At 37.8% G+C, this 23340-nt stretch overlaps 1 protein-coding gene across 1 annotated transcript in view; it reads left to right on the top strand.

Annotated features, from left to right (window-relative positions):
- Window positions 1-23340, top strand: part of PIAS1 (protein inhibitor of activated STAT, 1) — a 121064-nt gene that overhangs the window by 69497 nt on the left and 28227 nt on the right. The window contains exons 3-6 of the mRNA XM_006866557.1: window positions 12465-12549; window positions 12814-12861; window positions 17333-17423; window positions 18532-18666. Of these exons, the coding sequence (XP_006866619.1) occupies window positions 12465-12549; window positions 12814-12861; window positions 17333-17423; window positions 18532-18666 (359 nt within the window). The remainder of the gene's footprint in view (window positions 1-12464; window positions 12550-12813; window positions 12862-17332; window positions 17424-18531; window positions 18667-23340) is intronic.

Here is a 23340-nt window from a genome sequence, read left to right as displayed (position 1 = left end):
TAGTAATCTCGTACATGAGCCCTGGATATCCACAGATAAATGTAAAAACCTTCCCTAGAAGCCGAGACAGTAAAGTCCAAAAAGACAAAGTTTTTTGCCCCCGCCCCCCCCCCAAAAAAAGCTAAAGAGAACAGAGAGAAACACTGTTAACTGATGATATATGGAGGTGAAACAAGCTATATGAATGGTTGAATGTGAAGCTGATGATGTGCCCTGTCAACTTTCACTCAATCCAAATTAAAAACATTTAATTAAAAAAAAAAGTTCATCAGTTTTTTTGAATATATACAGTAAAACATCTATCAGGTCAACAGTTTCTCCATGTACATTTTTCGAGTTGTACAACCATTCTCGCTTTCCTTTTCTGCATTGTTCCTCCATCATTAATATAAAGTCACTGCTTACCAAGACTCCTCTCTAATCTTTTGAATTGCTGTGTCAAATTGATCCCATATGGATAGATCTTAAAGGAGCATAATGCTCAAGGCAGATGTTTTTAAGAGGACTTCAGGAATACTTTTGGTTTTAGGTGTAAAGATTATCTCGGGGCAATAGTTTCTGGCGCTCTTCCCCACACTCCTGGCTCCAGAAAATCTATAGAGTCCATGAGAATTTGAAATTCTGCTCTCTGTTTACCTCATTCAATCTTAGTAGTTGGACACACCCTCTAGTCCTTCTGGTGTCATGGTAGAGAACGCAGTTGTTCATGGAGGCAGATCCCAACACATTCTATCTTCTCCATCAATTCCTGACTCTCTCTGTTGCTCCTGATGAATAGGTATCAGTTGTTGTACCTTGGATAGCCACTTGCAAACTTTTAAGACCCCAGGCACTACACAATAAACTCTGAGAGAGAACGGGAACACTAAATATATCATAAGGAGTTAGCTGAGATGTTCCATTTAATCCATGACCGTAAACCTCCAAACCAAAGACCAAGTCCCATGAAGTTTTTGGTTGTACATAGCAGCTTCAGCAGCTACTCTTTGTTGTTGTTGGGGAGGGACATCATTGTAAAAATTGTCTATCACACAGCTTTTGCTCCTCAGTTCACGTGTACAGCTTTTTGACAGTAATTGTATTAATTGACTTTGAAATCCTATGATTCTTGAATTTCTGAATGGAGAGTTTTGTGGTATGGAAAGGTGAACTAATGGAAGCAGGACAAAAATACTCGCTTATCTGGGCACAGGAGACAGTTGTCTTTGACATCTCCCCAGCTGTCATTATGCCTCTTCTACCTTGCTCTGCCCTACATAGGCTCCTCACTATGGCATTCTTACCAGACGTGCAAATGTACAACTTGCTATAGCCCATAAAATCCCCTTTGGTGGTGTTGCTAAGTGCACTTCTGACTCATAGTCACCCTGTTAGGGTTTTCAAGGAGCAACTGATTGGTTTGTATTTGTGCTTATCGAATAATGCCACACCCAGGACTCCCTTTAATTTCCTAATAATATTATCAATGAAGTCCTGGCATGGTGCTGCATGATAAGCACTGGACTGTTAATCAAAGTCACTGGTTCAAACACACCAGCCACTACTTGGAAACCCTACACAGGGTCGCTGTGAGTCCAGACCGACTCTACGGCACTTAAAAACAACAACATTATATCAGTAAAATAGAAGAAAACAATCTGATCTAATAAAGTAACGGGTTAGGTTCTAAAATCAGTGCATTTGTCCAACGACTGCTGAAAATTCCAGAAATAGTCCATCAATTACAGTAATAAACCATATTTAAATAGATACGACACAGCCAGCTTTCCTCTAGCATTGGATCAGATTGCTGTTTATATGATTGAGTACAGATGAAATAGTTGGCTTATATTTAGGGGTCACATTGTAGCATCATCTTCAGCCTGGCAAAATGCTCTCTTTATGAGAGGTACAACTACATAGTTTTTAAAGTTATATAGTACCACTTCAAGTTGTTTGTTTGAATAAACTAGAGAGCTCACTCATTAAAGATTGCAAGGCTGACATTTGGAGATAGTACTTTTATTACACTTACCCCAAGACAACAAGAAATACTCTATAACAGAAAGATGGCTATTTTTAGCTTTTCTTTCTGCGGGTAAAATGGAATAGCAAATATTTTTAGAGCAGTTCAAAGTACAGTCACTTGATTAGCTCAGTGTTTCTATCATCAGAATCTCAATAATCTTGTTTATTTTATGTATCTAGGTTTACCTTCCAATGTTTTGAATATATGTAAATAGTTTCTCTTTCCTTTTGGTGTAATTCGTCTCTCTGTGGAGCAATATGTTTTCAAAAAATGATGAAAAGGCCAAATTTATAAAACCTTAACCTTTTTCGGCACATTTGTTATATAGTTGGATTTATCTTTGTAGTGATTATATGAGCATTCCTTTTCTTAATACTGGTAGGGGGTTGTTGAAAAATCTTTTAAGTACAGTAAACCTTTAATACTCATAAAAGATGACCTCATTACCTTTGTGATTATCCAAATTTATGAATACCACTGACCAGTTATCTTTCCTCTAAAGTGAAACATAGGGTAGGTGAAAATTTGTTTGATTTCAGTTTTTATTCTTAATATGAGCTGCTGCCAACAAGTATAGAACAATTTAGACCACATTGAAAGACTGAGGCATTCTTATCCCACCACAATTTCAAATTGTTATAACAGAATCCTGGAGACATTCAGGATTGATTCAAAGCTGCACAAGTAATTTGCAAATCTGAAACGCTAATTTCTTGAAAACAATTGAAGATCTCATATAAGTGCTAAAATCAGACTCAACAAGTCATGCAGGCCTGAACCCATTGCAGTCTGGCTTCTGTAGTTGGCATTACATTGAAATAACTCCAGTTAAGCAGAGATGTCAGCTTGAGGACTAAGGTGCGCCTGACCCAAGCCATGGTACTTTCAATAACCTCATATGCATGAGAAAGTTGGACAGTGAATAAGGAAGACCGTAGAAGAATTGATGCTTTTGAGTTGTGGTGTTGGAGGAGAATATTGAAAGTGCCACGGGCTGCCAAAAGAACCAATAGATCTGTTTTGGAAGAAGTGCAGCCAGAGTGCTCCTTTAGAGGCCAAGATGGCCAAACTTCCGTCTCTCATACTTTGGACATATTGTAAGGAGGAAGCAGTTGCTGGAGAAGGATATCATGTTTGGTAAGGTGGAGGAGGGTCAGAGGAAAAGAGGAAGACCCCCAACAAGATGGATTGGCCAAGTGGCAGCATCAGTGGACTCAAGCTTGGCAACAATAGTGAGGTTGGCCCAGGATCGGGCAGGCTTTCATTGTGCTGTGCATAAGGTACTGACTTGATGGCACCTAACAACAACAACAACAACAAGATTACTTATGATTTGTTGTTGTTAAGGGCCGTCGAGTTGGTTTCCACCCATAACAACCCTGTATAGGGTTCCGAGGAGCAGCTGGTGAGCTTAAACTGCTGACCTTGCAGTTCAAATGGCTTTGCAGTCTGGTGCATTAACCCACAACACCATGCCAGGACTCGATTTACTAGTTGTTAAATCCCAGTTCGAAACTACCAGTTGTTCTGCAGGAGAAAGATGAGGCTTTCTGCTCCCGTAAAGATTTACAGCCTCGGAAACCTTGTACAGGGTTGCTATGAGACGGAACCGAATCCACAGCACATGGCAACAATTCCCACAAATCCCATTATCAGTTCTTATCTTAACTAACATCTGTTAGACTTAACACTGTACACTTGTGCTTTGAATTCTGTCTTTGATATCAAAGGTATTATATTCCTCTGCATTTCTGGGCTTTCTTCCTTAACTTGAACCTTAGGTTCAGTTACCCTAGGGTCTGTTGTCTCCTCCTGATCTCCCACCACTCACCCCCTCTTTCTTCCATTTTGCTTTCACCACTTTAACAAAACAAAAAGCAGCTTTATTGAAGTATTCTAGACAAATCACTAACTATATATATTTTAACTATGCAATTTGTCCCATGTGATATATATATGGATATATTCACACACACATGTACAGACACACACACCACATTTCCTTATGACCCTTAGAAACCTTTCTGTTACTAATCACCACCCCAATCCCTAATTGAATGCTGACTGTCTTCCTGTCATGTTAAATTAGTTTGCATTTTCTAATTTATATATATATATATAGTGGGATCGTAGAATTTGTTTTCAGTCTGACTGCTCTCACTTGGTATTTATGATTTTGAGCCTTATGTACATGGGTGTCAGTTCCTTTTTCCTGCTGGTAAGTACCAACGAGGCAATTCTGACTCCTAGTGACCTTGTACAGGTGGGTTTGAATTTCTGACCCTGCAGTTAGCAGTCCAGTGCTTATTCTGCAGCACCATGCCAGGACTCAGTAGTACTTCACAGGTGCTAGATTTTACAGACAGGTCACTGCTTGCAGTAGTGAATTAAAAATTTTATCCTGTGACTTTCTCCCGGTTATCAAATTAGACTTCCTAATTATGCCTGTAAGTTTTGTTTCTTTGTGCTTTGTTTGTGTCACAGTTGTTTTGACAATATTTAAGTGTACAATTCATTGGCAATAATTATATTCACAAGAATGTACAACTATCACTACTATCTATTTTCATAGTTTTTACATCATTGCATTCAGAAACTCTATGCCTATTTAACACTGTCTATCTCCCCTCCTCCAGCTCCTGTTAACCTGCTCCATTTTGTAATCTCTCTAAATTTGCCTATTCTAGATATTTAATATAAGTAAGTCATATAGTATTGCCTTTAATGACTGGTTTATTTCACTTAGCATAATTTTTTCAAAGTTTGTGTTGTAGTATATACTAGAACTTCATTTCATCTTGTTGTTGTTGTTGTTAAGTGCCGTCGAGTCGGTTCCGACCCATAGCGACCCTGTACAGGGTTTCCGAGGGTGTAAATCTTTACGGGAGTAGAAAGCCTCATCTTTCTCCCGCGGAGCGGCTGGTAGTTTAGAACCGCTGACCTTAAAGTTTGCAGCCCGATTCGTAACCACTACGCTAATATTCTATTGTATGTATATACCAAACTTTATTTATTCAATCTCTTGATGGACATTTAGGTTATTTCCACTTATTGCCCATGGTAACTACTGTGATGAACATTGTTGTACAAGTAAATAATTTAAGTCTCTTGGATGTGTTGATGTTTATTCAGCTACTCACCTATTGACACGTAATTGGTTAAGAATGATCTTAATGGAAACTTGACGGATATGAGGGAACTTCAAAAAGTTTGTGAAAAAGTGGAATTAAAATATATTAAAAATTTCCATGACCTTTTTGAAACCTCTTATATATATGATCAAAGTGATGATATCTTTGGAGCATGAATAAATGGACACAGGTACAAACTGTTAGATGGGGAAGATTAACGATATTAAGAACGGAAGCTCTCAAAATAATACGCTTAATTTTTTTTTTCTGTCAAGCCAACTCTGACTCTTCTGATGAACCCATAAAACGGTACTCCTTAGGGTTTTTTCTGGTGTCTTTCTTTTTTGTTTTTGAACATTTTAGAAAGTTTACATAGCTAATTAGTTTTACAATAAATAATTCCTACATATTGTTCTGTGGCATGAGTTGCAATTTCTGCAGTGTGTCAGCACTCCCCCTGTTGTCTCCTTTGACTCCCTGTTTCCATTCACTTGGTTTCCCTGCCTCCCTCTGCCTCTTGCTTCATAGGATTTTTAATGACTGGGTTTTTACTTGTGTTAAAATTTTTTATTCAAGTAAATTTAAAAAAAAAAAAAAGAAAAGGAATTTTTGCCCATTCTTCCTTCTCTTTTCCTTCCTTTTTAACTACCTTCCCCATCACGCAAGTTAGCATACATCAACACTCTACCCACTGAATAATCCCCCCTCATTCCTAACCAACACAGAAAGTTTATGATAGAATGAAAATATTTTCTTGGCTTTTTACAGTAATTTGGTCAGCATAATGTCCTCCAGGTTCCCCATGTTAAATGGTAATTTTGCAGATGAGTCATTGTTCTTCAGTGTTGCATAAAAGTTTGTTCTACCACTCCTCTACCACTCCTCTGCTGGTGGGCATCTAGGTTGTCTCTATATTTTTGCTGTCGTAAATAACGATGCAATGAACAGGGACAGTTACAGCTTTTATTTCTTTAGGATATATACCAAGTAGAGAGAGTTCTGGGTCATATAGTATTTCTATTTCCAACCTTCTGAGAAAGAAAGTGCCATACCATTTTCCCGTGTCCTGGTGTGGTGCTATGAGTTATGCACTGGACAGCAAAGTCAGTATGAACCACAAGGTTGGTGGTTCAAGCTCACCAACTGCTCCTTGGCAACTCTGTATAGGATTGCTGTGGGTTGTAACCAATTTGATGGTGCGTAACAACAACAACATACTGTTTTTAGCGGTGGTTGCATCATTTTACAATCCCACCAGCAGTGCAAGAGTTCCATACTCTCCATACCCTCCCTCTCCAGCATTTGTTGTTTTCTGATTTTTTGAACTTTGCTATTAATACTGTGATAAGATGTTATCTCCTTGTTTTTTTGATTTGCACATTCTAATGGCTAGTGACTGTGAGTATTTCTTAGGTTTGTTGGCTGGCCTCCTGAATGTCTTTTTTGAAGAAGTGTCTTTTCATGTCCTAGGGCCATTTTTAATTGGATTATTTATCATCATCTTATTGATGTGTCAACATGTTTTATAAATTTTAGACAATAGTCTCTTATCTGATATGTCATTGCCAATTCCTTCCCTTACCCCCCCTCGTCCCAGGGTCCTTGGGTTCTCTTGTAGTCTTTTTGGTGAAATCTTTTGATGCACATAAGTGTCTGATTTTTAAGAGGTCCCAGTCATCTATTTTGTTATGTGCTGTTTGTATGTTTTTAGTTATGTTTGATAGTGTGTTTATGCCATGTATCAAAGTCCCTAAGTTTGTCTATTAATTTTTCATTGATGATCTTTATAGTCTTAGGTTTTACACAATTTCTTGATTTTGTTTTTGTATATGGTGTGAGATACGGGTCTTGTTTAATTCTTCTGCATGTTGTAGATTTCCATTTTTCCCAGCATCATTTGTTGAAGAGGCCATCTTTTCCCCTGTTTTATATGTTTTTGTCCTTTGTCAAAGATCAACTGAATGTAAGTGGATAGATACACTTTTGGGTTCTCAATTCTGTTCCATTGATATAAGTATCTTTCATTGTACCAGTACCGGGCTGTTTTGTTTACTATGGCTGTGTAGTAGGATTTGAGATTAGCAAAAGTAATCTCAAATCTCAAAAGGCTTTCTACTATATTGTTCTTTTTAAAATTTTATTTTTAATAATGCTTTGCATATCTGGTGTCTCTTTCCTTTACATATAAAAATTAATTTTCCATCTCTTTAAAGAATGTCTTTGGAACCTGGATTTGGATTGCATTCTATGTACTGATTGCTTTGGGGTATATCCTGACATTCAAATTGACCTTGTGGTCAAGTGCTTACCTACAGTGCCATGCTAGGATCTCTTTGATAACCTTTTTAGAGCTCTCTTTATAGTGAACAGGAATCAAACTGACTTTTTAAATTTTTACTTTTTATTGGTATTTGAGTGAAGGTTTACAGAATATATCATCAGTCTCATATTTAACAAATCGTACATTTTGCGTCATTACAATAATTGCAGTTTCTTCCGTCTACCATTTTTGTTGTTAAGTGCTGTTGAGTCTGTTCTTGTATAGGCTTTCTGAGGAGCAACTGGTGTGTTTGAACCGCCGACATTGTGTTTGGCAGTCCAGTGTTTCTCCTCCATTGTCCATGTACCATTGTTGTTATTGTTAAGTACTATTGAGTCAGTTCTGACCCATAGCGACCCTGTATAGAGTTTCCAAGGAGCAGCTAGTGAGCTTGAACCACCAACCTTGCAATTCAGACAACTTTGCAGTCCATTGCATTAACCAATAGAGCCAAACCAAGACTCCAATAGTATTTACCTGTATTCATCTCAAGTCTTTGACATTCCTGCTTTGTGTATGTTTGTGTGTGTGTTCCCTTATTTTATTTTGTTTTATTTTATTGTGAAGTGAGTGAACATTTATAGACAAGGCCATCAGGTTTACATTCAGCAAATCATAAACTTTGTTTTATCTCAATGATTATAAGCCCCTCCTTGCAACAGCAGTCATCCCATTTCCTCCCTGTGGTTCCTATTTACATTCTAAACATCTTCCCATCCCTTCTCAACTTTGTCCTTAGGAAAATGTGGCCCTTTTGATTTTCAAAGAATGACCTTTCACTGGTGAGCATACTCGCCCCTCCCCCACAATAAACCTAGGGACTACTTAGCTGAAATTTGGACTATGAGGGTGGTGAGTGCCTTCCCAGGTCTGGAGGGGAGTTGAAGGTCTTGGCTTTCTCCAGTCTCTGACAAGAATTCCTGGCTTTTTTTAAAAAAAGAATTTTAAGTTTTGTTCTACATTTTATCTACTATATCGGGACCCACTCATTTGATCCCTTTCAGGGCAGTTGGTAGTGGTAGCCGGACACTGTCTAGTTCTGGTCTCAGAGTTGTGGAGACTGATGTTCACATGTTCTATTAGTCCACTGGACTAATTGATTTCAAGCATCTTCGATTCTTACCACTCTTCTTTCTTCTATACAAGGAGAGACCAATAGCTGCAGCTTATATGGCCACTCATGATCTTTCAAGATCCCAGGCAATACTCACCAAAGTAGGATGTAGAACATTGTCTTTCTGGAAACTGTGTTATACCAACTGATCATGAGGTCCCCCAAAACGATAGTCCTGAGCCCCCAGGCACAGCAATTCATTACTACCATAAGATGTTGATATTACCTAAGACATATTCATCATTTTGTTTGCTATGTGCTCCACCACATTCATAGTTGTATTTACCAGAAAGTTAGATGTTGTTGTTGTTAGGTGCCATCCAGTTGGCAGTGACTCATTGTGACTTTACGCACAGCAGAACAAAATACTGTCCGATCCCGTGCCAACTCACAATCATTGGTAAGCCTGAGCCCATTGCTGCCGCCAGTGTGTTAATTCATCTTGTTGGGGTTCTTCCTCTTTTTCTCCAACAAATGTCAGCCTTCAAACTCTTATATGTTTGTGGGATATATAAATAGTATATATTCCAACGATTCCTCCCTTACCCATTCAGCTTGTGTTTCAATCAGTCCATGTTATCTAAGCACTGAACACTGTTGTTCCGAGGCTGTGTATGTGTCATTGTTTTCCTCTGTCTCCTTTGGTAACTATCAGAGAATATTTCTTTTAGTATGAAAACCTTTTTTTAAGTTTTTACCATAATGATAGCTCATACAATGTTTGTCCTTTAGCGATTGACTAATTTCACTCAATATAGTCCTCCAGGTTCATCCATGTTGTGAGGTATTTCACAGATTCATCGTTACTCTTCAGCATTGCGTAGTATTCCAATGTGTGTATATACCAGAATTTGTTTATCCATTCTTCCATTGATGGGCACTTAGACTGTATCCATCTTTTTACTGTTGTGTATAGTGTTGCAGCAAACATCTGTGTGCATGTATCTACTCGTGCCCTGGCTTAGGGATTGCTGGTCATAAGGTATTTCTCTTTCCAACTTCTGAGGAAGCTCCATACAATTTTTCAGAGTGGTTGAGCCATTTTACAGTCTTCCTAGCATGGCGCTGTGGGTTAATGTACCAGACTGGTTAGCGGTTCAAGCTCATCAGCTGCTTCTCGGAAACCCTGTACAAGATTGCTATGGGTTGGAATCAACTTGATGGCACTTAACAACAACAGCCAGCAATATAGGAGGGTCCCAGTCTCTCTACATCCTCGCCAGCATATTTTTGTTTGTTTGTTTTTTTCATTGCTTTTTAACTTTACTGTTAATGCTGGTGTGAGATGATACATTGTTTTGATTTGCGTCTCTCTTTGTGGCTCTGTGGGTTAATGCGCCAGACTGCAAAGCCATTTGAACTGCAAGGTTGGAGGTTCAAGCTCACCAGCTGCACCTTGGAAACCCTATACAGGGTCTCTATGGTCTGAACCTATTCAGTGGCACTTAATAACAACAACAGTAGTTAAGAATTGTAAACGTTCCTTCAAATGCTTGCTGGCTGCCTGAATATCTTCCTTGGTGAAGTGTTTGTTAATGTCCTGTGCCCATTTTTTAATTGGATTCTTGTCATTTTCTTGTAGAAGTATTGTAGTTTTCTATAAATTTTAAATATTGGTCACATATCTGACATGGTGTTACAGGTTTTTTTTGGGGGTGGTGGTAATGTTTCATAGTGTATTTATGCCATGCATTAGAGTCCCTAGGGTTTTCCCTATTTTTTTTATTGGTGATCTTTATAGTTCTAGGATTTACATTTAAGTCTTTAATATATGTTGTGTTTCTTTTTGTATGTGGTGTGAGATAATGGGTCTTGTTTTATTCTTCTACAGATGAATTTCCAATTTTGTCAGCACAATTCGTTGAAGAAACTATCTTTCCCCCATTTAATGTATTTTGGCCCTTTGTCAAAGATCAGTTGACTGTATGTGGGTAGATTTACTTCTGGGTTCTCAATTCTGTTTCATTGATCTATGGATCTTTTATTGTACCAGTCCCAGGCTGCAGTGACCACTGTGATTGTGTAGGAGATTTTGAGAACAGGGAGTGAGTGAGAGGCCTCCAGTTTTGTTCTTCTGAAGCAGTGCTTTGCTTATCCAAGGTCTCTTTCGTTTTCATATAAAGTTTGTGATAATTTTTTCCATCTCTTTCAAGGATGATATTGTAATCTAGATTTGAGATTGTGTTATAACTATAGATTGCTTTGGGTACTGTTAATATTCTTACAATGTTAAGTCTTCTTCCTATCTATGAGCATGGTATATTATTCCATTTTTGTAGATCTCCTTTGTTTCTTGTAGTAGTAGTTCGTCGTTTTCTTTGTATAAGTCTTTTTTTTTCTCCTCTGGTTAAATTTATTCCAAAGTGTTCCAGTATTTGGGAGGCTATAAATGGTATTGTTTTCCTAATTTCCTTTTCAGAGCTATCTTTATTGGTATAGAGGAATTTGACTGGTTTTTGTGTATTGATCTTGTACCCTGCTACTTTGCTTAATCTTTCCATGAGTTCCAGTAAATTTCCTGCTGTGTCTTTGGGATTTCTCTATATAGGATCATACTATCATCTGCAAATAGAATATTTCTTCTTCTTTGCCAATTCGGATGCCTTTAATTTCCCTTTAGCCTTAGAGCTCTTGGAAACACAAATTGGCAATTTCTTACATAGTATCTGGTGTGGCACTGTGGGTTAATGCACTGGACTGCAGAGTCGGTTTGAATGACAAGGTTGGTGGTTCAAGCTCACCAACTTCTCCTTGGAAAGCCCTGTACAGGGCAGCTATGCATTGGAACTTAACAACAGCAGCAACACTCTTATGAGTTAACACTCTATTCCTATGTATTCACCTAAAATACAAGAAAACAGTGTCAGAAAAATATGATGGCAGCTTTACTCATTTTACCGAAACACTGTAACCAACTGTGAAAGGGGAGGGAGACAATAGCAATATAAAGGATTGGGTAGCTATTAAAAGGATTGAACTACTGCTGGTGACACAATAGGATAAGCACTGGGCTGCCAGTCACAAAGTCGTCAGTTCAAACCTACCATCTGCCCCATAGGAGAAGGTGAGGCTTTCTGTTCCTGTAAAGATTTACAGCCTTGCAAACCTTTTACAGGGTCACTAGGAATAGGGTCTTAACAATAACAATACATAACAGAGCATGGCTGGATCTCAGAAATATCAAGCTGAATAAAAGAAGCTAGACAGCAAAACAATTGCACTGTTGTTGCTCACAGCAAGTCTTCAGGAAGTCTTGCTCCAGCCTTGCTGCTCACTTGCTCTCATTCTTTTCCACTCTCTTTATTCTCTGCCTTTCATTCTTGTAGTACTCTTTTGAGATAGTAACAGCAATTTTTTGTTGTTGAAGTCGTGCCATCTAAGCATAGGAAAAACTATAGGATATCTAAGATAGATAAAGTTATCAAATTGTCTTGAAGCCCTATTGTTCTCCCATGTCCAGATCTCAATGTGTGAGTGTTTGTTACAGCTCTAAAACTTTATATCTTTAAATAAGTTTATACTATTCTACTTAAGGAAACTTAGATATCAGTATATTTTCTTCAATAAAAGTACAAATGTGCTTCTTAGATGCTTTTAACATAATTAGGGTTTTTTTTGTTTGTTTGTTTGCTTTTTTAAGTTAGTGTTTCTTCAAGCGTGTTTTTTGGAACTTAAATCCTGATAGATTGCCTTCTGGAATTAGTTATTTGGGGGGGGACCTATTTCTCTTATATTACAGCTGGCATACTTATTTTTCAGCATTTTAATTGCCTTGTTATCTAAGCTCTAGACTACGTCCCAGTTAATTAAAGGTATGAGTATGGTTTTGCTGTTTTCTTCTTCGTTGGTGAAATCAAAGGTAATTAAAACTATAATTCTTTCTTTCTTTAGCATCAGACAACAGTCAGCGGTTTCGAGAAACCTGTTTTGCATTTGCATTGACACCACAACAAGTTCAACAAATCAGTAGTTCCATGTAAGTTGTCTTCAAGTATAACTTGCAGCTTGACGTTTGAGCCCAGAATTACCTATAGTAAGTGATTTTTTAAAAACTGTGTATTAGGTGAGTATTAATGTCACGCAGTGTGAGCACTTAAAATTATTATTATAATGTTTTTATTACCTATGAACATTTATGCATCTGAGAATTTAAATTTTTTTCTGGAGTTAACAGTGTCTTTGAATCAACTTTCATGTGCATATTTTAAAATAATTGTAGTTCTTATTTTGTCTTTTCTAGGGATATTTCTGGGACCAAATGTGACTTCACAGTGCAGGTCCAGTTAAGGTACAGTGTTGACTGTAATATATATCCAGACTTTAAAAGTTAATATTCCTCAAAGATTGTTTTAAATCTACGTAATTTTCAACAAGTATTTAAAGTATTGCATTTAGATGTTTAGCTGAGGTGAAAACATTCTCCTGTTATAAAATACTCTAATTTTTAACCAGTTTAGATTTTTAAAATATGGGACCATGATGGCACGGTGAATTAAACGTTGGGCTGCTAACTGAAAGGTTAGCAATTCGATCCTACGAGCCTTGGGAGACAGTCTGCTTCTGTAAACATTTACTGCCTTGGAAACCCTATGGGACAGTTCTAGTCTGCCCTACAGGGGCACTAGGAGTTGGAATCTGTTTGACAGCGGTGGGTTTGGGTTAGATTTTTAATATAGCAAGTTTTATATCTTATGTCTAACCATATTTCTCTACTTTGGTTGCCTTCAGTTGGTTGAGAAGCTCCAGCTAATGATATCTTTAAATATCATAGTGGTCAGCTCTTTAGAAATAAAAAGTTTTATGAAAGCAAGGTGCTTATCTACATGAGAGGCAAACTACTGTAGGTAAGGAACTAGTACTTAGATTAAATCTACAGTTTCTCATAGACTGGCAGAAATCAAAAGATTCGAATTTTCTTTGTCATGTATTTTAAATCATTAATTTTAATGTCCTTTACTTAGATTCAACATGGGATGTCTCAATAGTTTTATAAAGATTAATAGAAAACTTTCCAATATGAATTCACAGCTTGCCCTCATTCAGTTTGTTTTCTAAGCCTTTTCATTTCTTCCTGGAATATATAAGAAATCTTTTATGTTAACTTGTCCTTTCTCACTTATGTAAAGCACTGTCCTATGCTGCTCTTGTCAGTCTTAATTAACCATGTATAAACTGAAATGCCCTGCCCCCTTAATGCAATGGGGATGGAATAGGAAATAGAAGATGATTGTTTTCTTCAGTAAGCTGTTTTCCCAAAAGTGTGGGGATGATGAGTTTCAATAATAGCTCAGCTTCACTAATCAGGTAGTAAGTTGTATGTTAATGTGCCAGAATGCAAAGCCGTTTGAACTGCAAGATCGGCAGTTCAAGCTCACCAGCTGCTCCTAAGAAACCCTATATAGGGTCGCTATGGGTCGGAATTGACTTGACAGCACTTAACAACAACAAGTTGTATGTACAAGTTATAAATTCAGTGGGAGTCAAAACAGATTAAAGCAGCTGCTCAGTGCTATGTGAAACAGTTTAAAAACGTCAATCTAAGCTTTAAAATAAAGTGATGAAAACAATGAGAAAAGCAGAGAAGAAACTGGCGCTATAGGATCAGTGCTGGACTTCAAATCACAAGGTCGGCAGTTCAAACTCACCCACTGGTCTTTGGAAACCCTGTACAGGGTCACTATGAGTTGGAACCATCTAGACAACAACAGCATACTTGCTTAAAGGAGCCCTGGTAGTGTAGTGCAATACAAGTTGGGCTACCTAACCACAAGGTCAACAGTTGGAACCTACCAGCCACTCCACTTGAAAAAGATGAGGCTTTCTGCTCCCTTAAATATTTACAGCCTTACAACCCCTATACAGGGTCACTATGCATTGTAACCAACTCAACAGTATACAACCACCATCACCACCACTGTGCTTGATTAGGTTTTATTCCATAGACAAAACCTTACCCAGTAGACTAGTAATTTTCTTGGTTTTAATTTTGAAAGGCACTGAAAAGACTGTCCTACTCACTATAGATCTGGGTACTTTTATTCTTAACTGAATAGTTTAAAGGACTAGAATATTATGCCTTCATGACTATTACAAAATGACACCAGCCATTCCTTCCACAGCCCTCTTATTCACTTGGGTTCAGTAGTTAAGTTACAGTGGCCACTCAGAACCCAAATCCCATTGTGGGGTTTATTAGGGAAATTAGCAGGTTACACTTCAGGATCAGAAATGCTCAGGGACCAGTTGTTCTTGTCAGCACAGCCTTTCTCAGCATGCCGACAGGTAGGCCTCTCTCTGCCTGGGAAATGGTGCAAATCTCTTTTAGGGCTCACTGCAGGGCATACCACTCCATCATAGTAAGCCTCAGCCTAAAGACACGTACGTGGCTCTAGCTCCCCCCGGTTAAGTGATTAGAGGTTCCCCACTCTTCCTCATGCCAAAAGTCACTCAGGTATACTTGCTCTGTGGGCATCAAGCCCACCTCTCGAGTTCATGCTGTGGCTCTGGTTTCTACTGCTGTTGCTCCTCTGACACTCCTCTCGTGACACCATTTTCTGACCCCGGCTTGTGGAGGCTCAGTGTGCACGGAGGGATCTCTTGGTCCAAAGGACTCACTTCACTCCTGTCTCTTCTTTGATGATAGTGAGCTTCTGCATCCTGTTTCTGAGATGGGCCATTTTATACCCATGCTAGCGTTTTTACAAGTACAGTTAAGTCGAACATCTACACTGATCATATCATCCTGTCAGTATATTCTCCTACCTATTCTTACCCAGACTCATCAGAGTCATTTGGTGGAGTTACAAAGACTAAGGCTAGAAGAGACATTAAATAATTCACTGCACTGCAATTACATATTGTAAAACCATCTTCACTTCCTGCTATTAACAGTTTACTTTATGTTTTGCTCATACTCATATGTAACATTACCCTTTAAAGTAGTGGCTTCCAAACTACTGCTTGACGCCACCCTTAGTAGAGTCCAGTTCACATTCTGTTTACTTTTCTACCCCTTCCACCTCTTATTCTCCCCATCCCCACCCCCAGCTATGCACACACATACCATCCCCCCATCAAAGTAATGCTGCTTTGATCTGTTTCTCATGTTTGAATTCTGAGTACATTTTCATTTGAAGAACGGGTCCAAACAACTAAAATACAGTTTAAAAACCATAGCTCTAAAATAAAAAGCCTCAGTATTTTTTTATTAAGGCATGAAAATAAATTTGTCAGAATCCATGTCAGTGATTTCTCTGTTAGAATCCTAGTCTGTTTTCACTTGGGTACCTGTTTCTCTGCCTCTCATGACTTCCTTCACAGCAACTTTCTGCTCCTTTTAAAAATTTTTCTCTTAAGTTTATTAGGACAATTTAAAACAGGAATCAACTTGTCAAATAAGTTATCTCTTCCTATAGTTTCAGACAGTCAGTGTCATAGATTTATCACTGCAGTGGAGTAAATGATTAGAGACTTGGTGACATCCTTGTACTGTTGCAGTGTTAAAAATAATTATTGTAATGAAAACATTTTTTTAAAGGTAGAAATGATCCTGTAAGCTTGTGTATTTTGAGAAAATCTTTGTAGATTAATAATTTTTTTAACTTTCTTGTGGGCCTCTATCATAGTAGATTATGAACTAGGCTGTAAGGTCAGTAGTTCGAATCTACCAGCAGTCCAAGGGAGAAAGAGGAGGTTTTCTGCTCCATAAAGACTTTTACAGCCTTGTAAACCCTACAGAGGGTCACTGTGAGGCTGAACCAACTCCACAGCACACAACCACCGGTCTCTGAGAATCTGATGATACATTGTCTCCCCAAATGAACATATGTATGTACATAGAAATTTAGATAACGTAGTATCCATTGTTTAGACCTTTCCCATGTGAAGATTCTGTGTTGGGCATGTTAACACCCCATGCTGCAGGTGTTGAGGGAAGATGTTTGGGCATAATGCATATTTCACAGAATTCAGAGATAAGGTTTTCATACCATGTAATGAAAGTATGCTGTGAATATTCTGCAAAGGTTAAATGAATCTCAAATGTATATTGAGAATACGGAAATAGTAATGAATAGAAGTCATAAATAAAAAATAATATTCTGAATAGAAATAAATAAAATCTTTTCTGAATAGACGAGAAATGATAAATTATGTAGCTATCCTTGGTTTAAAGATTATGCATGTAATTTAGAAATATGTATTTTAACAAGTTTCTAAAATAGTTTTCTAAACACATGTGGACATGACACAAGTAATGCTATTATCACTCTTTAGTTCTGAGCAGCTACTGGATTACCTGGGTCTTGGGGATGGAAGGAGAGGTTTGCAGCGTTTCAAGTATATTCTTTTATAAGACTATTTAAACCTGAGATGTTCTCTGTTAAAGGAAGCATAGTGTGCTTTGTTTTAAAATCAGAATTTCTAAAATTAATTGTATTTCAAAACCTTCTCCCGTCTGCCCCATCACCTTGTAACACCTGTTAATATCCCAAAACACTGGTGCTCCTGAGAACATGCTTGAACTAATAAGTGACGATGTCACTAAGGCACTACAGGTTGATAATCACGATCACTGAAACCCTTCATTGACAGAATTATTCATTTTAAACTTGTTTAAATATGTTTATTCATGTGATATGCCCAGTTTTTATAGTTTTATCTTTCTCATGACTGTTAAAGAGTTGATCATCTTTTTAAATGAGCTATTGAGCAAAAATTATTATTTCACACTTTAATTAAGTACACTTTTTATTGTTTAGGTTTTGTTTATCTGAAACCAGTTGTCCACAAGAAGATCACTTTCCACCCAATCTCTGTGTGAAAGTGAATACAAAACCTTGCAGCCTTCCAGTAAGTCCTAAAAGCTATTTTTAAAATGCATTGCTAAATAAGACATCATAGCTGTGATTGTAGATTTTCATGTGGCTAGGTGAAACACTTAGGCCAACTCTATACAATTAGAAGCTGTGACGTTAGCTGGAGACAAAGTCTGGGATTGGATTTGAATATGATGACTTTAGAGTTGTACTAGATTTAGAGGAGAAATGGTTTCAACAGAATCACACCTGTGTTCTTGTGGACCTGTAAATGGAGATTTAAAGAATACTATGCTTTATTTTTAAGGAGCTCTGGTAGCGTAGTGGTTACGAATCGGTCTGCGAACCACAAGATCAGCAGTTCGAAACTACCAGCTGTTCCACGGGAGAAAGATGAGGCTTTCTGCTCCCACAAAGATTTATAGCCTCGGAAACCCTGTACAGGGTCGCTATGAGTCGGAACCGACTCCATGGCACATAACAACAATAACATGCTTTATACTGGAGTCCGGGTGTGGCGCTGTAGGCTAATGCGCAGGACTGCAAGGTCGTTTGAACTGCAAGGACAGTGGCTCAAGCTCACCAGTCACTCCTTAGAACTCTATACAGGGTTGCTATGGGTCGGAACTGACTCAATGGCACTTAACGACAACAACAAATGCTTTATATTGGAGTCCTGGTGTGGCGCTTTGGGTTAATGTGCTGGACTGCAAAGTAGGTTGGAACTACAAGGTCCGTAGGTCAAGCTCACCAGCTTCTCCTCAGAAACCCTATATAGGGTTATTGTGGGTCAGAGCTGACTCAACGACACTTAACAACAGCAGCAGTACTGTATATAGGAACTGGGGGAAGAACTTTTTGATGCCCTTGAAAATATTCCTTATAGACTTTATTTAAGCTTTATGCTCGTAAATGTTAAAAGGTTTATTTCTATCAGTATTTTCTCAGGTTTACTACAGTAAAACTATAGTATCATTACTACAATAATAGCACAAGAAACTTTTGGATGTTTAATTCTTTACTCAACGAAAATATTAATATTTTCTAGTGTGTAGTGAGTGGATTTTGGTGTTTTGTTTTGCTAAGGAATGGAAATATAAATTGAGGAAATAATAAATAAAAAGATATTATTTTGTTCTTAGGGTTATCTTCCACCTACTAAAAATGGTGTGGAACCAAAGCGACCCAGCCGACCAATTAATATCACCTCACTTGTCCGATTGTCCACAACAGTACCAAACACCATTGTTGTTTCTTGGACTGCAGAAATTGGAAGAGTAAGTATATGTTTGTTTCTTCCAGATATTGGTATTAAGCTAAGGGTTAAGAATCCCCATGGCTACCTTGAGATTATAGATAAATGATATTATAAGTTGTGATAAAATTTATTTTTATATCACAATGGATTTTCAATGGGTTTCCTTTTAAAAAATACACACACACAAATTTTGTTTAGGGTATCTCTGAGAGGCCCAAATTGTTAAGCACTCAACTGCTAGCCAAAAGGTTGGAGATTCACAGTATCCAAAGGTGCCTTAGAATACCAGTCTGTCAATCTGAGGTCAAAAAGAGGACACAGCCTTGAGAGAGCCCTTTGTAGCAGTTCTACGCTGCACGTGTGAGATCACTGTGAGCCTGAATTAGCTTGATAGCAACCAACAACAACATGTACTTGTATTTTCTTCTAGGCTTCTCTAATATTTCAAATTTTACATGTAATAATTCAATCCAATCTGTATGATAAACACTGGACTGTGAACCACAAGGTCAGCGGTTCAAACTCACCAGCTGCTCCATGGAAGAAACAATGAGAGACTTATGTTCCTGCAAAGATTTACAACCTCAGAGACCTGTTATACAGAGTCACTATGAGTCGGTAGTAACCTAAATGACACATAACAGCAACAAAGTTTAAGGATAGTTTAAGATAAAAATTTAATTTTTAAAGTAGTTACTAGTAACCATAAAGTCAATACATGCTGACTTCTGAAGCCAGTGTTAATATTTAATTTTTTATTTATCTTAGACTTTTGAAGTTTCTGTACTAGTCTCTCTTTCTCTGGGACAGTTTCAGAGTCTTGGTTATTTAAAATATTTTAATATGGATTTGATAATTCATTTGAAATTTTTTGAATGGTTACTGATGTCAAGTGATTCCAACTCTTAGTGACTCTGTAAGACAGAGGAGAACTGCCCAGAGGGCTCCTAGGCTTGTGAATCTGTACAGACGCAGACTGCCACGTCTTTTTCCCATTGAGCAACTGGTGGGTTCAAACCACTACTAACCTTTTATTTAGCAGCTGAGTACTTCTCCACTGCACTATCCAAGACCTCCTTGACAGTGCCAAGGACATAGACAAGGGAAAGGCCTCGCTTTCATACAGCCTGAGATCTCAAGGGGGCCACACAAAAAGTACAAACTTGTAAGTACTATAAAGGGAGAACCTGGCAATTTTTTAGTATATTAAAGGATGCTTTAAATAAGGAGGTTGGGGAGGCTTCCCTAAGGAAATAGTAGTAACTGAGCCAGGAGCCAAGAGAGGGTAGTGAAAGATTCAGAGGAAACAGACCCCTGGCAGGGATGAGCTTCATTTTTATTTTAAAACTGAAAGAAAGCTACTGTGTAGCTGGAGGACAGAGTGGTGAAGAGCAGAGTATGAGGTGAGGCGGGAGAGCTGGGAAACCATGTGAAGGACCTTGTCAATAATGCTAATGTTAAAGGTTTTCTTTTTAAGTGAAAGTTTACAAAATCCTATTTTTGTGTAAGAATAAAGCAGTCTCCAGAGTAGGAAATAGTTTGGATAGAGGTTTGTTAGATAGACCACCTCTTAGGAGCAAGGTATTGCAAAAGTACTAGTGAGATAGAAAGTATTTTGACCTAGAGCAGCAGCAGCAGGGTAGAGCTGAAGGACTAAATAATGAATTGCATGAATGGATGGATGAGAGGAAAGCGAGCTAGCAGGGATGACACCTTGTTTCTGGCTTGGGCAATAAGATGAATAATGATACTACTGAAGTAGAACACTGAAAAAGGGTCAGGTTTAGCTTTTTGCTTTTTTGAAGGGAGGAGGTGTTAGTGGACTAGATGGGGGAAAACTGAGTTCAGTTTTGAAGTTTTTGAGTTTGAGCTATCCTGAGTAGCTAATTGGGCACATAGGGCTTAAGGATACATTTGTGCTGGAGGGAGAAAAATGTGAGTCATCTGTGGTATGTATCCGTGGTATTAAAGATGTACAGGCAGGACTAACGTTGTTTAGGAGGAATGTACCAAGTAGAGAAGAGTACCCACAGGTAATTCTTGACTCAAGAGAAGAGTTGCTGTTAAGAGCCTTCAAGTCTGACTCACAGTGACCCTGTATAGATTTTCTAAGGCTTATAAATCTTTCCCAGAGCAAAAAGCCTCATCTGTCTTCTGAGGAGCCACTGGTAGGCTCGAACCACTGACTGTGTGGTCCGCATTCCAGTGCTTATTCTGTATATGGGTTATAAAAAACCCCTTAGGTACTTTTCTCTTCTCCTTGGTACATTCCTCCTAAACTCAGCCCTGCCAATATGTCTTTTATATATATATATATATATATATATATATATATATAAAATTTATTTGTATTTTATTAACTATGCAAAGACATTCAAATGTGTGAATCACAATGAACAATAGATACCATTATAAACAATGGGAATTATAGAATGCATTACCTGTGTTCATACTGAATCTGTACATCTGCCTGTATGTCTTTTAGCCCTCTGATACACATCGCAGGTAAACTCACTTTTTTTTTGTAAGTCATTGGAGAGTATGGTGGCTCTGTAGGACAAGCACTGGACTGTTAACCACTAGGACAGCGGTTCCAGCCTACCAGCCAGTCCATTGGAGAAAGATGAGGCTTTATGCTCCTGTAAAGATTTACAGCCTCAGAAACTGTGTTCAGGCTTGCTCTATGAGTTGGGGCCATCTCAGTGGCACTTAACAACGGCGACAACAATATTTAGCATTAAATACTAGAAAGAAGAGAATGAGCATTTACCACTTAGTATACACTGTCATTGTAGAGAACTAGATACCAGTGTAAAGAATTTGGAGTCCTGGTATGGCTCTGTGTAGGATAAGCACTGGACTGCTAATCACAAATTCAGCGGTTCAAACCCACAAGCCGCTCCTTGGAAACCCTATACGCAGTTGCTATGAGTCAGATCTGACACGATGGCACTTCAAGACAACATAAAGAACGTAGAAGACTTTCAGAAAAGTATTGGACAAAAATATTAATGATAAATACACGGGGGCTTCAGATAGTTCATAGAAAATTTTCATTATCTTTAATCCATTTTCCACCAATTTTTTGAAGCTCCTTCATATATGCAAACAGTTGAAGTTAGGTAGTACTTTGAAGGATTAGAATAACAATAGAATATCCTCTACCTAGAGGAGATAACTATGTTACAATTAAGTTTCCAGGGGTTTTGGCTGCTGACCCCTTTTCATTTGATATAAAACTTACTTTCATATTATTGGCACATTGGCATTTGTTAATATCTGACATTCTTTGTTGCTTCTTTTTATTTGGTTGCATGTTTCAACTTGAGTGAACATCCCTCTTCACTGAACTTGTAACTGTGGTTTTTATTTGATCTCTTCTTAAATATTTATATAAAGCCTAAGGGTAATTCCTAGTTCTGAAGATTCAAGTTGTCAGTACATAATTTCATTGTTAATTAGCATTTCTCCATTTTCTATCTACTTGAAGCTTTCAACAAATAAGTAATAAAGGTGAATATGTTTCCTTTATATAAAAGAGGCTTTGGGATTTTATATTAAATTGGTATATTTTATGCTCTAAAATTTAGGAAAGTTTTAAGGTTATTTATTCCTTTATTTTGAAAGCAAAGTAGTTTTTTCGATACTCTTTTTTTTCTCCCTTCTGATAAAGCTTTTGTAGAGAAACATTACAGACTTCTGGTTGAGAGAACAGCATTGGAGCCAGTGCACCTGGGTTTGAATCCCAACTTTGTATCTTATTAACTGTAACTTTGGGCAAGTTACTTAACTGTTTCATGGCTCAGTTCCCTTATCTGTAAACATGGATAAGTTTATGAATTTAGATGAAATTTTTACTTTCCAGAGTGTGCTGGAAGATATTTTCTCTTGTTGTCAAAAACGGTAATACATTTTCAAAACTTTTAAAGTGATAAAAAAGTGTAATATACATTGGGCTAGATTAATAGCCTCAAAGCAAGTAGGGTCTGTAAAAGCAAAAACTGTGGTGGATTACACTGGCATCGGTCATTAAGACCACTCAACCCACAAACACTGTGGTGGATTATGCTGGCGTTGGTCATTAAGACCACTCGACTCACATCCATTTTCTTAGGCTTTAGTGTCTGCGCTGTCACCAGACAGTTGCATAATCACAAGCAGATTACATAATCTTGTGCCTCTGTTTCATTAGCCCTTCACTTAAAAAAATACCTATCCTACCCATAGGTTTGATGTGAGTTTAAATGAAGTATATATGTTAAGAGTACTTTGAAAGCTGTATATAGTTGTAATATAAGCTGATCAGTCTTCCTTTTGCTTTGTTTCAGATCTCTTAATCTCAATACCGAATGGACAGTGATCTTTCTCATTTCCATCTCTGCCATTCTATACAAGCCTCAGTCTTTTCTTCCTCTTATCCCCCCATGTTCCTCGCACTCTATCTATCTTGGCTTGTTGATTAATTGTTTCCTTTGTTCTCTTGTCTGCTGGCAATAGATACTCATATATTGATCTGTCAACCAACCGCATAGTTCCTTTGATATTCCCTTTGCTTGCAGTATTATAATGGCCTATGTTAGAGTCTTTTCATTAACTAGTTGAAGGCTTAAAGGTATAATTTAGAATAGGTTTACAAGCCAATCCCCTTTATAATTTTTTTTAATTGCTACTATTTTAGATATGTATTACCCAC

This window comes from Chrysochloris asiatica, unplaced genomic scaffold (genome assembly GCF_000296735.1).
Source record: "Chrysochloris asiatica unplaced genomic scaffold, ChrAsi1.0 scaffold00092, whole genome shotgun sequence".
Lineage (NCBI taxonomy): Eukaryota > Metazoa > Chordata > Mammalia > Afrosoricida > Chrysochloridae > Chrysochloris > Chrysochloris asiatica.
This window is presented reverse-complemented; position numbering and strand designations above follow the sequence as displayed.